We start from the raw sequence: 15,032 nt of genomic DNA, 5'->3' as shown, positions 1-15,032 counted from the left end.
GGTACAGAGGGCTGAGGGAATGATGAGTAGTGAACCCAATATTTACACCAATCCAACTTGTTTATAAGATTAAAGTGCTAATTAAGAGGACTGTTTGAATCAGCACTGGTTAAAGTGTCACACAAATACTCAATCATAAATAACAGAATTGACTGCAAGAGCAGCTTGTATAAATGGGTGGGATGGAACTTGACATGGCTAAATGTGTGTAAATGATTAAAAAATAAATGAGCACAAGAGGAAACAAGCACAGACAAAAATGCTAGAAAATGTGTGAGATTAACTTTATTCACTAGTTTTAAATGCATATTTACAGCAAAGGAACAGCAAACGTCACTGAATTTACAGGCTCCAATCACAAGGGGGAGACAAAGTACATCCATCCACTTTCAGTAGCAATGCAGGGTCAGTGAGTTCATGAGCAAGGCAGGGTCCCCCTGGGACAGGATGACAGTTCATCCCAGTGCATGAACACACACACATACTGTCGCAAACGCATGGACTTTGGAAGGGAACGAGAGCCCCTGCAGAAAACCCACACAGCTGGAGATCATGTAAACATCACACAGAAGCTCATCATGGCCATACTTGAACCAGGTCCCAGGAACTGCGAGCTCACTAACCACCTTGCCTTTTTACCACCCTATTAAGGTACATACCTTCCTAATAAATTGGTTGCAAAGTTAACGCATGCTTGTCTCCATCTGAGCACGGCAAACAAATTTTAGCAACAGCAATAGTAAACAGTTGTTAAACAGTTGTCAGTTAAGGATGCAACAGTCATAAATAAACTACACATTTATTAGCAGTTATTATACACACATACAATGGATACATAATACAGGATCAATTTTGAAATTATTTGGATTGCATAATCTAGTACTCTGTGAGTAGGAATTAATGTTACAATTACAGTCTGTACAAAACAATTTGAATGCATGGACTTAGAAACTCCATTATATACAGAGATACAGAACCTGTTCAGTGCACTGTTGTTTTTCACGGGTCACAGCTTCTTCCTGTTGACTAGGCTCTATCATGAGAGACTGCAATAACTAAAACGGATGGCTTGGGTGTCTTCAACAGTCTTCTGTCCTGCTTGTCGGATTCTAAAATGTGCACATCATGTACGGCAAAAGGCTTTGTCTTTTAAGGGCTCTTTCTGCTGCAACAAGCTGGCTGGAATATGAACATCTACAGGGATCAGCAGAGTCTTCGGTCCAACCCACAGGCAGTGAAATAAGACATCCTGGGAGTGGCTTGTGTGTTGGCAGACTCTGTGTCTGGTTCATAGGCTGATGTGGCTGCTGTTCAGAAGAGGGGCAGCTGGAGACACTGGGGACACTGGGGTGTGCCTATCCCAGGGCAGGACAGGGGAAGGAGGGGGTTTGAGGCAGGAGAGGGCTGTGAGGGGGAGGAGGGGAGGGTGTAGTTAGACCTGGCTGATACCCATGTGAGATTTTGTCCCTTGGTCTTCCTTTCATTTGTAACCCCCTCCAGACTGTCTGATGTGACAGAAGAGGGTCATGGAGAAACACATTCCCAGGACCTGTGGAAAGACGTAGGGAGAGATGGAGCTGAGCCCTGGAAGCCACACTACCTTTCAAGGTCTCTGGTCATAAAAGATGGATCCACAGTCAGGCATCCAGAGCCCACAACCCAAACTGTTTCACGAGACGGGAGACTGTACCTCGATGATGCACAGGATGATGACGGCCACCCCAACGGTAAGGAAGTTGGTCTCAAACCATTCTTTCAGCAGGGTGTAGCAGCCCTGCAGGGGAGAGATGAGGTCAGGGGGACGAGCACACAGAGGAGAGGTGCATTGTACTGTATGTTAGATGAGTTAATGTAAGACATCCAGTCCAGCTATATGTTTCAAGCTGCACCTTTGAGGCATCAGAAATGGGACTAATATACAGTGAATCATTTGGCCACAACTAAGCTCCTACTTACAGTACAAACTTGTTCACATCCCCTAATGCATAAACTCCATTCATGAACTGTTCATGAACTATCAGATATAAATAACTAAGGAATATGTGCTCCTCTTTTTCTGTTCCTGAATGAACTCCACACCAATTTGGAAATGCAATCTTATTTCTTGTGTCCCATGCTTGTAACATTTGAGTTTGTACCTTGACAATCTTACATCTACATGAGTCTGGTCTTGAACCAAAATGTAGGAAAATGAGGAGGCACTGGAAGTCCTCACCTTCTCCCAGTACAGCTCTGTGGAATTCTTGCAGGAGTCAACACAGCATGACTGGGGCACTCGAACTTCGGTCCAATCTTGTCGCCCTTCAACTCCACAGCACTTGAACTGCAGGACAGGAGCAGAATCAGCGATCAGACTCCTGGCAACACTGTGACTCTCACAGAGGCGGAGGCTCGGGCGGAGGGTGTTGTCAGTCAAGAATACATACCCCTGGGGTAAAACTGAATTGTTCATCACCAAAGGCCATTGTACTTTCTGTAGTTTTTCTTTATTTTTTATTCCTTATTAGTTGTTGTTTTGCAATTTTTTTCTTGTTACTTTTGGCTCTTGTTTCCGTTTGTTTTTGTTTTTTAAAGTGCTGTAGCATGTCTTTTTTGGTAAACTACACAATACTATTTGGGACACTGATCCTGTCCGACTTTCTAACTACGTGCCTACTCACACTGGACCACATAAGGAACAGTCGCGCACTGCTTTCTTATACAAGGCAAGCGCTTTTATCATTACGGCCATCTGGCCAAGCGGCTAGCCCCTGCGGTTTCCTCAAAGATGTGCCCGAGGACAACCGAGCAGGAAGAAACCACCGACCGCGGAGAAGAGGCAAGAGAGGAGGCGTTCGGCAGCGGCTCAGGAGAAGAGGGAGCAGACCACCCTTGCCCTCCATGATCCTGAGCAACACGCGTTCCCTAAGGAACAAGATGGATGAGCTGCGGATCAATACCAGAGCGTGCTCCGAGTACCGTGAGTCTTGTTTGGTGATCTTTACTGCGACCTGGCTTCAGCAAGACTTCACCCGACTCTCTTGTGGAAATTGAGGGGTTTTCCCATGTTCGCTCAGATAGAATTGAAACATCTGGTAAAAGCAGAGGTGGTGGTATTTGTGTCTTTGTGAACGATAAGTGGTGCAGACAATACTCTGTGAGGAAAATTATCTGCAACAAAAATGTTGAGCTTCTGTGCCTGAGTTTCAGGCCTTTCTGCCTTCCGAGAGAATTTGGTAACATTATTATATGCACTGTTTACGTTCCTCCCAGTGGAAATGCAGCGGCTGCTGATTCTCAGGGAGCCGGTTGTGTACATGAGCAACTCCAGCAGAGTTCCAAAGGTGTTTATTTTGGGTGACTTTAACCACTGTAAACTGGAGATGGCATTGCCTGGGTTTGAACAGTATATTAAATGTGGGACGAGAGGGAACAGAGTTGTAGACAAATGCTATGGTAATATAAAACAAGCCTATTCCGCCAAAGCCAAACCACCTCTGTCTAACTCTGATCACAATACTGTTCACCTCATCCCCACTTACTGGACAGCTCTCAAGAGCAGCAAACCTGTCACTAAGACTGTAACTGTATGGACTGATGATAGTATTGAGATGCTGAAAGGGTGTTTCCTTTGCTCGGACTGGGAGATATTTCATAGCTTGGGGGTTAATGAGGCAACAGAGACTACATTAATTTCTGTGTGGACAGTGTCATACCCAGGAAAAACATTACAGTGTACCCAAATAATAAACCATATATAACTAAGGATGTGATAGACTGCATCAACTGCAAAAGACTCTCTTTTAAAAACCAGGATCAAGTGCAACTGAAATTACTGCAAAAACAGCTTAAACTAAAACTCAGGAATGCAAGGAATCAACACAAGGAGACAGTGGAAAGTGACTTTGAAACAATGAACTCCAGGAGGCTGTGGCAAACAATGAAAATAGTCACAAACATGAATCCTTCAAAGAACAGCTTCCATACAGTGGATGAGCTGGCTAAAGCAAACGAGCTGAACGACTTCTATCTGAGGTTTGAGACACAGGACTTCTCTGGTGCATGTGACAGTATATTCGATACTATTACAGCTGACAGTAGTGCTGGAAGGCTTGTAATACGTCTGCAGATGACCACACAATCTTTCAGGCACATATCTGGAAAAAAGACAACAGGCCCCGATGGCATCACTGCCTCTCTTTTAAAAAACTGCGCAGAGGAATTAACACCAGCATGGTGCCCCATCTTTCAGAAGTCTGTTCCAGCACAGTGGGAAAAAAGCAATCATCGTGCCAATACCCAAAAAGCCCTGTCCTTCAGATAACAATCACTACAGGCCGGTAGCACTGACATCTGTTGTGATTAAATGCTTTGAGCGGATTATGGTATCCATGCTGTGCTCAGAAGTGAACACTGTACTGGATTCATATCAGTTTGCATATAAACACCGGCGGGGCACCGATGATGCAATTAACAGCATTATGCATCTTATTCTAAAACACCTTGAGGACCCCAATGCCTATGCTCGGATGCTGTTTGTGGACTTCAGCTCTGCATTTAATATTCTGCAGCCCCATCTATTAATTAGTAAGCTTAAGCAAGTGTCCGTTAACCATAACATTATAAGATGGTACCATTCATTTTTAACAAACCGCATACAGTATGTCAGGGTCAACAAAACTCTTTCCGAGTCACAGTCTATTAGCACAGGTGCCCCACAGGGCTGTGTAAGCTCTCCAGTTCTGTTTACACTTTATACAAATGATTGTATAAGCAGTAGTCAAAGCAACTTCATTTTCAAATTCTCAGATGATACAGCTGTTCTTGGTTTAATACATAGAGGTAACAGCTCATCTGTATACATGTCAGAAATCAAAAGGTTTGTGCAATGGTGTGACAACAATAGGCTAATTTTGAATGCTAATAAAACAAAAGAAGTAGTTTTCGATCCCAGAACAGTTGGTGATCACTCACAGGTAGTAATCCACAACAAACTTATCACTCAGGTTGATTCATATAAGTACTTAGGTGGACACATAGACCGTAACCTGTGCTGGTCTACTCATGTTGAGAGTGTTTGCTCCAAAGTTCAGTAGCGCTTATATTTCCTGCAAAGACTAAGAGTGTTTGGGGTTCAACAGGAATAATGCTACTCTTCTACTGTGCTGTAATCGAGAGCATTATCAGGTATGGTATTTCAGTGTGGTTTGGTAATCTTTCAGTTCATTTTAAATCGCAAATTACCCGCCTCATCCAGACAGCTTTGAAGGTCATGGGAGTGAAACAGCACCCCTCCCTGTAGACAATCTTTGAAAAATCCCTAATCAAACAGGCAGGAAAAATTCTATCAGATCCTTCCCAAATCCTCAACTCTGAATATCAACTTTCTTCTGGCAAACATTTTAGAGTTCCCAAATGTAAAACAAACAGATACAGACATTCCTTTGTTCCACTATCCATTAAAGCTGTCAATGAAAATGTCAAGGATAAACCCAATTTTGACTCTTACAACCCACTTGAGTGCAACATACTTTTGTGATGTGTTATAAATGTTACATGTTGTTATGTGTTATACTCTACATGTGCAATAGAATGATGTGCAATGTTTTTATTATTTTTTGTAATAGTATAATGTGCAGTGTTTTTCTTCTCTCTTTTTTTGGCATTCTATTCTATTTAAATGTACAGGAGTGCCGGGTGTCCATAAAAAAAATCCCTCAGGGAACAATAAAAATCTTATCTTATCTTATCTCTAGAGACTGAGATTAACATGCCATTATTAACATGGAGCATTACCAAAGGCTGGAGTAGTGTATGAGACTGGAGAATTGCTACAGAGTGTTATTAGGGAGTGTTATAGACTGGGGCAGTGAGTGGGGTGATGGTACAGACTGGAATTTTTATTAGAATGTCTGGCAGGTGTCTGTGCTCACCAGGCTCTGGATGGTGTCCCAGTCATGTTTCGCTGTTATGTTCTTCGAACTGTTTATGTCTTTTTTGTATGTCTCTAGACTCTTCTTCAGATCATCCTTGAAGAAACTGTCAATCTGCAGACACAAGAAAACACTTCTTCACAAACTGCCTACCTCCTCAGTTTTTAATAAAAATTCTGAATCTTGATTTGCTTTTGCATGTAAAAAGGGGGTGTCCTGAGTGGAAGAGATGTTGAGTAGGGGGGTACCCATCCTTTTCTGCTGGGATGGAAAATCAAAGACTGACGTGCTTTGCCCAGGTCTCTGGCCACTGCCCTTTAAGATCTGCCCTGACTTCGCTGTCTTGCTCTCTGCACTCTGCTCTCACATGTTGCACTCAACTTGGAAAGGTACAGGGCCAGAGCCAGCTGCCTGTCCCAACCCCAGCCCCAGCCCACTATACTCTCATCCTTCTCCAACCCCAGCCCCAGCCCACTATACTCTCATCCTTCTCCAACCCCAGCCCCAGCCCACTATACTCTCATCCTTCTCCAACCCCAGCCCCAGCCCACTATACTCTCATCCTTCTCCAACCCCAGCCCCAGCCCACTATACTCTCATCCTTCTCCAACCCCAGCCCCAGCCCACTATACTCTCATCCTTCTCCAACACCAGCCCCAGCCCACTATACTCTCATCCTTCTCCAACACCAGACCAGCCCACTATACTCACATCCTTCTCCAACACCAGACCAGCCCACTATACTCACATCCCTCTCCAACACCAGCCCCCAGCCCACTATACTCTCATTCTTCTCCTACACCAGCACCCAGCCCACTATACTCTCATCCTTCTCCAACACCAGACCAGCCCACTATACTCACATCCTTCTCCAATACCAGCCACTATACTGTCACTATACTGTCATCCTTCTCCAACCCCAGCCCCAGGCCACTATACTCACTTCCTTCTCCAACCCCAGCCCCAGCCCACTATACTCACTTCCTTCTCCAACCCCAGCCCCAGCCCACTATACTCACTTCCTTCTCCAACACCAGCACCCAGCCCACTATACTCTCATCCTTCTCCAATACCAGCCCCAGCCCATTATACTCACTTCCTTCTCCAACAGCAGTTCCCCAGCCCACTATACTCACTTCCTTCTCCAACAGCGGTTCCCCAGCCCACTATACTCACTTCCTTCTCCAACAGCGGTTCCCCAGCCCACTATACTCCGAGACCACCCCCTCCCAAGTGGTGGCCCCAGTCCACTCACGTCCTTCTCGAAGACCAGCAGCAGGATTGCCATGGCCAACTCCACAAGCATCAGCAGGAACAGCAGGATGAAGAACTGCAGGCAAACAATTAAATAATTAAACTGGTTACCCTTGCAGACAGCTGAGCTACACTCACAGGGAGCTCACAGGCCCAGGATGAGTGGGAACAGAGGATTGCACTTGGGCCAGCACTTGGCTCCGTATTGATTCTGCATGTGCCAGGGTGAAGTTTAATTCCCCCACTCAAATCCTGTCGGTACTCACCGAGATGAGCAGGCAGCGGTTCTCCTTCAGGGCTCCCAGGAACCCCAAGAAGGAGACGCAGGTGACGATGGTGCCAGTGATGACTAGTGTGTTCGCAATGTTGATGGAGGGCAGCGAGGGCACCAGAGTGGAGAACTTAGAGCTCATCATGAGGTAGATCCCAAACCCCAGCACGAAGCTGCCACACAACTGGAGACACACAACAGTTGCACACAGGTTACAGGCCTGGGCTGCTGGGCTAACAGCAGTGTCAGGGATCAGGGGTTAAACCCTCATGGCAAGAGAGACACACACAGGTTACAGGTCTGGGCCACTGTGTGAGCAGGGGGGTTGGGGGTCAGGGGTGAAACTCTCAGGCCACACACAGTGAAGGGCCAGTGAAGTTCTATTAGACATGAACAGTACACTTGTGCCACATTTAGTGGTGAACCTCCAGGCAGAGGTGAAGTGTAAACCAACTACAACGTGTCTTCAACTGGACAGTAGTCTCTCTTTTAAAAAACAAATTACACACACTCATATTCCAACCATTGTTAATCACACACAGAGAGAAGTGCTGAAGCCTCTCTTTTTTGTGGAAGATGTCCTGTCAACTCAACAGACACAAAGACTAAATGAAATGTTGCCCAAATACGACAGCTTACCCAGCACAAGAAATTGAAGGCACACAGAGTGTACTTCAGGCAGTTCAGGCAACGCTGGGTCATTTTTCCTCAGCAGCTCTCCCCCTGTGAGAAAAAGAGGCAGGTTGAGCAGAGACAGTGAGGCTGGGTGGCCCACTCTGCTGGTGCGCAGCAGTGTGCAGGAGGCTGGCGTGTAGCAGTGTGGGCGCTGTGGGCGTTGTCTCTGGCAGCAGGCTGCTCCTGTGTGCGTTCTCCTACTGTCGGTAGAGCTCAAGGGGTCTTGCGCTCTGCAGGCATTGAGCAGTGAGGTGTTTCAAACGCTTGCAGGGTGTTAGAGGTGCACTTGTGCTGAGAAGCACGCCTCCGTGTCACTCCATCTGCTTTCTCACGGCAGGTCGAGCTACCCATAATAACACAAGAAGCCACTTCCGGCTGTCATTTCCTGTATGAGCTTCCGCACAAAAGGGCTGACGAATGCGGTCCACCCTGCAGCACTGACGCCACAGTGTAATGGAGCACGATGAGCGAGGGCGATGTGTAGACGCCACTGTGAGACAGACACCACTCAGGGTCCTTCAGCTTTGATCCGTGCCCATATTCCTGGTGGGCAGCTGTCTGCTCCTGTCTCCCTATCCTCTCCTTCCCAGCAAATATAGCATCAGAGCTGTCAGCCTCAGACCTCAACAGACAAGGACTCCTTCAGGTGAACCATTTCTTACCCATTACTTCCCCTTTCAGGAATGAACTGTTGCCCAGAAGAACCTCACCCAAGCAGATCAACACACATCTGAATTTTTAAACAACAACGCAAACTGAAATGTGGGGAGAGGATAGTGATCCAGGATCTACAGTAACCTGGCCTTCAGCTCTCTTGAATCCACTCCTCCTCATGGCCCTGCACCAGAGCTGACTCACTTTAGCCACCCGGCACCCTTGGGCCACTTGTCCTGCCTCACATAGGCTCCTGGTCTCCATTTCCACATACCTCCACAGCTTTCACTTGTGCCCTCTAGTTTGTGTCTCACTCTTCATACTGAGAAAATCCACTTTCTTGACTTGTCAGTCCTTCAAAAATTGTGATATTGTTCTCTGGTCAAGACTAAAATTATTCAGTTGTTTTAGCCTTCTGGTGTAGAAAACTCCCTTCAGACTAAAGAGACTCATTTCCTTCAGCCTGTCAGTGTGGGACACTCCCTTCAGACTAAAGATTCAGTTTCTAGTTTGTCAGTTTAGGACATTCCCTTCAGACTGAAGAGACTCAGTTCCTTCAGTTTGTCAGTGTATTTTATTAAGCCCTGGAATGCTAGAATGTAACTGGTTGCTCTTCACTGGCTTCTCTCATTTCTGATTCCAGACATGCTCTATCTTTTCTGAAAGTACAAAATATTCTAAATGAGACCTTTCTAGTGTGTACAATGTTAACATAGGAAGCCTTTGATTTAAACTATATGTGTTTGACCAGGTATTCCAACATTTTGTTTGTCTTTTTAATTGCTTCCTGACATTATATAATATGTAAATGAATTCTGTACCTAAACACCTAAGTCTTTTTCATTAGTAGCTTCTTCTATCTTGATGTTTCCTATATTCTATTATAGTTTGTGTTCTCACTACTTGCTTCAAAATTCAAGACTGGAAAAACAACTGGCAGAAGGTGATTAATGTAGACAAGTACAGAGTAATACATGTGCATATCAAAAACAAGCTACAGTATAAATACAAACTTAAGTTGATATCTTTTAATGTACTGTATTATGATTTAGGATATTAGTATTTTCTCATCAGGCTTTAAAAATGTGACAACATGAAAATGTGGACCAATATCCTAATGGATAAGCCAGTGACTTCACATTATTGTTATTAGTGTCAGCATGTTGTTCAGTCTCTACTCTCTGTTCGCCCCTGATTCAATTATAGTATCAGCACCAGAACACAGAGGATCAGTCTCTGTTCTCACTCTTAAAGGTCAACATTTAAAGACTCAGCAGCTCCTGACTGGAAACAAAAATGCACTAGAAACTTAGGAAAATGATGATTCTGCAATTGACAATACTGTAGATTCAATATATTTAAGGAACAAACCTACTTTCTGCTGCATGTATGAATATGCTTACAGAAACTATTGCACAACACAAACTCCAAGAACCTCTTGATTGCTCAGAGGCAGTGAGAAACTCGTCAGCGTCCCTCTTTGAGCATGATGGCAGTCCTCATGACCTATTCAATATTTAGATCTGAAAGTGTTTTTAAACTGCTGATTTTCTCTACAGGCTGCGTTGCTTGGTTTGACTCAGTGCAGTGATCTGACACAGTGAGCACTATATAGAAATACATCTGATGCTTTTTCACAGGGACGTACAAAGACAGCACTCAAACACAGCCTCTGCACTGACAGATGAGGGTCTCGGGACAGATAATATCACACTCCAGCAGTTGTGCGGGCTCCGTGTTTACAGGAGGGACGGAGTGTTTGATTTGACAATAAGTGGCAGGAACGTTTTTGGCGTCACCTCTCTGGCACCGCACCAGCTGGCCAGGAGGAGCCAGAGAGTGGAGCGCCCTCCTTGGAGCTGCTGAACTGTCTGCCCACATCATGTCAGGACTGTCATCAGGGCAGCTGGCAGCAGCGCCTCAGGTCCTGCGAACCCCACTCCCCTGACAGGCCCTGTGCTGCTTGAGCTCTGTCATGCAGACAGTACTGAGAATCGTGGTGCCTTTGTCTGAGCTGCAGCACCTTCGTGATCGTCTGCTCCAGAGCTGCGACAGAGCAGAGGCCGGTCTCTGGACCAGCGTGGCTCTCGCAGGCTCAGCTACTGAAGTATCAGGCTTTTCACAACCCTGAGCCCCCAACTCCTTGGTCATTCCAATTATTTCAGGAGCTGGAACAATTCAACACTTCTGCCCATCTGAGTCGCACACCTGCTGTTCTGGCACTGCTGTGAAACAACGGCCTAAGAGGGCCTTAAAAGATGAACTGTACTGAGATGAGGCAGTGATTGATCAAGTTAATTCTGAGTCTCAGACCAGAGAGCAGCCCCACCTGCTCTGAGACTGTCAGCACCCCATACAGGTGCCACACGGAGGAGAGACGATAACTATTACTGCAGTTATTCAGGAAAAAATACATTCAATATGGATTAAGATTTTCTACCTTGAAAAGCTTGGGGCCACTAATATAATTACTATTTTCTACCTCCTAGATCCTGAATCAACTCAACTGGGCCACCTTACTCCCCATGTGGGCATGGGTAAGAGACGGAGGACTGGCACACTTTACTCCATACTGGCGCACCACGAGCCCTGGTATGGTATGGCACACCTGGACGAGTGACGATCCACCAGCTCCCATCGCTACAGGGGCTCCTGTGCCACGGCAGGGCCACTCTGGCCACCCCAACCTCATAGAGCATGCTGGCCGAAGACATGGCCCAGGCGTCACCTGTCTGCACTGAAGGGCTCAGCCTGGAGAGTGACTGTGACAAGCTCTCCCTCAGTGTTAGGGTGAGACCTGGCCTTGACCCCACTGCGCACCTCGGACAATGACAGGTAACAGCTGCCCACATCCTGAGACGCACTCAGCTGATTCAGCCTCGCTGGAACACAGACCGCCCCCGGCAGCCTGGCCTACTCAGAGCCCAGCCACAGTATTTTGTCTGTTTCTTTCTTTTTCGATCACCTCCTGGAAATGAGAGCCATGTGTTGCAGTCTTTTTCTAAATTTCCTCTTTGTTGCATCATGGGAACTACTCCTAATGATTCACAAAGGTGACTTGAATCGGTGTTTTTCAGATTGAATCATTTGAGATTTTGTTACGGATCGCAGACTACAGACAGCCAATCAGACCGAGCCTGGCTTGAATGAGCTCTGTGTGTCACAGGCTTCTAGAGTGAGCCCTCCATTTCCTCTGTCAGCAGCTCTGGGGAAACAGACCTCTTTTGTAACTGTGGTAAACTAGTCAGTTCTGCTCCAAAGACCTTGTGGGAAATGTGACAAGGTTCCTCTTTTGAAACAGGTGTTCGATCTTGCTCCTTGCCCTGTTCTCAAATCATGGTAACCCTTTAAAATGCTCATTTCTAAAGACACTGAAAAATTTGCTGCTTAGGCTAAATGACTTAATTCCCTCCCTGCAGCAGCTCAGTAGAAGAGCTGACTGAACCGATATTCTATACTGACCAAACACTTTCTCTTGACTAAAGTTTCTGAATATCAGGGACCGGTGAAACGGGTCAATGTGAATCTCCATGATCATTTTTTATGATGCGGTCATAAATCTCTTCTTGGTACAAAAGATTTCACTAACTGCAGGTACCAGGCTTTGGATATTCTGCGGCTGGACACTCTGTAATAAATGACACAGGAGAGGCTCCATATCAGTGTTCTAATCCTCTAACTACACAGCTTCGAGAACAACATCCTCAGCAAGCCACAATAAGAAACACACACAAGCCTTCCGGTCATGGCTGTGACACCGCGCAGCGCAGCAAGTGCCGAAGACCCGAAGACTGATCGCAGGCCGGAGAGCTGGGCCACTGGAAGACACTCAGTCCAGCTCCTAATGCCCAGAATGAGGGTTCACACTCCCGAAGCGCGCTTACCTGGACAATCTGACGGTGCTCTTTCTGTCGCCTTGAGAAGCAGAGGCAAGTCCCCCGGTGGCCTCTGTTCGCCTATCACAGAATGTCAGCGCGGAGCACACTACTGCAAAATTACAGCTCACCCCTGAGTGAGTCACCGTCTTAAAGATCCCCTCCCCTGGGTGTAGGCAGTGCAGCGCAGGGGTGGAGCCTAGCTGAGAGTGGAGGCGGAAAGTTTCTGATCTTCACTTTGCTTTTGTCTCTCTAGAGGGGAAACGTCAACACTGTGTCAAAACGTAAGAGCTTAAACAACACTGCAGAGCCTAAAGAGCAAGAGACATTCCTTCCCCTGTGCCAGCCTAGAATACTGGCCTTACCACCATTGCATTGTTGGCATGGGTGACATGGGCATTGTCATGGTTTGCCCACAGCTGGCATCACACTTCAAAAGGCCTCTCTTTACTTTACCATGATTTCATTGTGCTTTACTACAATTTCCTCTGCTTTTACCAGCATTATCCGGAGCAGCAGATTTTCAGAAAGGGAGACTGCTAGTGGAACTCCCTTGCTCAGAGATGTCAACAATGCAAGTGGAACCCGGAGGGACAGGAGCCTAGAGCCTGGAGCAGGCTTACCTGCCCTCACTGCACAGGGGGTTTTCTTATGCCAAACAACATGTCAACAACAGCCCCCCCAGCTGCTCATGTCTGAAACGCAGTGCTGCTTTCTCAGAGAGACACCCGTTACCTCCTGTACCAGGCGCTTGTGTGGCCCCGAGTACAAGACCAATGCCCTGAGGCCTGCAGTTTCTCAAAGGAAGTGCAACATCCTGTTCAAGCCAGCTTCCCTAAATCTGGACCCTTTTTCTACTCTGTACGACGTGCATTTGCACCGTTTTGCTTTCGCAAGGGACCAAGGAGGGGAAATGTGTGTTTTCTGAGCTGTGACGTTTGCTGTTTGCTTGTTTTTACGGTACACAAGCTAAAAATGAAAGGTAAGCGCTCTCTGCTTTCCCCTTCCAGGCTGACCATCTGATCTAGGTTGACCGTTAGCTTCATGCCCATCTCCCTGTCCCACATTCCGAATGCATGCCCTGACTCCCTCAATTTATGGAAAATCTTAGAGAGGGAATGTTGCTATTGTCAGAGAAGTCAGAAGTCAGAGATCAGAGGTCAGGTCAATCATTTATCATTCATTTCATGGCACAAGCAGACATTTTGGATTTCGCCACTGAATAAGGATTCAGGCAGTATTTGCTGTTTCAGTACAATCATTGAGCTTCGTAAAAGGACTAGTGTTTACGCTGTCAAGAAAAAGATATCAGCTTCCCCTCTTGAGCTCAGTAAGAAACTGGAATGCTTTTTTGGTTCTGCTGATGTTCACTTGCACATGTAAACCTAAATGGAAGTGAAATATTCATGTTTATGGGCAGCATATTGTAAGACGTTAAACATTTTGAGAACTGAAGGGAGCCAGAAGATTGAAGGTGAAGAGAACTCTTCAAGCTCTGCAACTGCTCAGCTGCAAGGCTGGCTTTAACGGTGAATGAGTGAGCTGTGTTGTTTACTACTGGCCATTTCTGACCCTTGTGCTTCAGAAAGCTGATGTCCCCACAGCGCTATCTGAGCAACCCACTTCCTCTTGACAATGACAAGGGAAATGGCACTTCGCCGCCTCATTCAGAGAGTTTGAAAATGACCCTGTCTTTACTGAGAAACAGACCTTTTCATTCTTGCATTGTCTGAAAACACAGCTCATCTCGTTCTAAGAAAGGGGAAACTTTATTTTATTTTCTAAAAAACCCAAAATAATTGATTACCTCATCTGTAGGAGGTGTCAGGGAAATTCCAGTTAATTTTTAGCTCTGTTGTAATAATCCTCATGTAATAATAATACTTTCTATTTCTAATAATCTCATTTTATCTGTATTTTAAAGTGCTGCACCAAACCAAGCAGATGAGAACCCTCAATCCATAGGTCTCCATTAAATTGCCAATCTCTACCGATTTTGAACTATTTCATTACAACTAATGAAGCAGAGAGATTTTGCAATTCAGTCATTTAGAGGTCATCTGGGACCAAACTATTCACCTCCAGGGTTAAGAGTTCTCTTAACTGAGAAGATTACTTGCTTAATTGATTGTTAACTTACTTTTATAATGTAAAAAATATTATACAATTTTTATTCTTACACGAAATACTGCTATTTACACTTTTCAATTTAGAAAACTGCTATCACTGTACTTGACAGTTTTCACTTACGATTTCAGAAGCCATTATTTGGTAGCTCTGTGACTAAGGATCTGCACCTGTGGCTGGAAGATTGTCAGTTCAAATCCCACAGCAGTCAGAGGAATCCTACTACGTTGGGCCCCTTAGTAAGGCCTTTAACCCCAACTGCTC

At 45.7% G+C, this 15,032-nt stretch overlaps 1 protein-coding gene across 1 annotated transcript; it reads right to left on the bottom strand.

The window, feature by feature from the left end:
• Nucleotides 1-270: 270 nt before the first annotated feature.
• Nucleotides 271-12,777, bottom strand: LOC102698678 (leukocyte surface antigen CD53). The gene is made up of 8 exons (XM_006628595.3): nt 12,651-12,777; nt 8,077-8,160; nt 7,433-7,621; nt 7,168-7,242; nt 5,913-6,026; nt 2,216-2,323; nt 1,691-1,774; nt 271-1,549 (listed from the first exon to the last, which is right to left on the bottom strand). The coding sequence occupies exons 2-8, from the start codon at nt 8,137-8,139 to the stop codon at nt 1,481-1,483; spliced, it is 702 nt and encodes a 233-aa protein (XP_006628658.1). The 5' UTR covers nt 8,140-8,160; nt 12,651-12,777; the 3' UTR covers nt 271-1,480.
• Nucleotides 12,778-15,032: the final 2,255 nt, after the last annotated feature.

The sequence above is a fragment of the Lepisosteus oculatus genome, chromosome 5 (assembly GCF_040954835.1).
Source record: "Lepisosteus oculatus isolate fLepOcu1 chromosome 5, fLepOcu1.hap2, whole genome shotgun sequence".
Taxonomy (NCBI): domain Eukaryota; kingdom Metazoa; phylum Chordata; class Actinopteri; order Semionotiformes; family Lepisosteidae; genus Lepisosteus; species Lepisosteus oculatus.
Note: the sequence above shows the minus strand (reverse complement) of the source record. Positions and strands in the feature narration are given on the sequence as shown.

What these genes read in the sequence shown, in the direction of transcription:
- LOC102698678 (XM_006628595.3), bottom strand. Translation starts at nt 8,139, where the DNA reads ATGACCCAGCGTTGCCTGAACTGCCTGAAGTACACTCTGTGTGCCTTC. An exon ending in ACCGCTGCCTGCTCATCTCG is followed by an intron (nt 7,243 to 7,432) that starts GTGAGTACCGAC and finishes GTTTGCCTGCAG; the next exon opens with TTCTTCATCCTGCTGTTCCT. An exon ending in CAGAGCTGTACTGGGAGAAG is followed by an intron (nt 1,775 to 2,215) that starts GTGAGGACTTCC and finishes TCTCCCCTGCAG; the next exon opens with GGCTGCTACACCCTGCTGAA.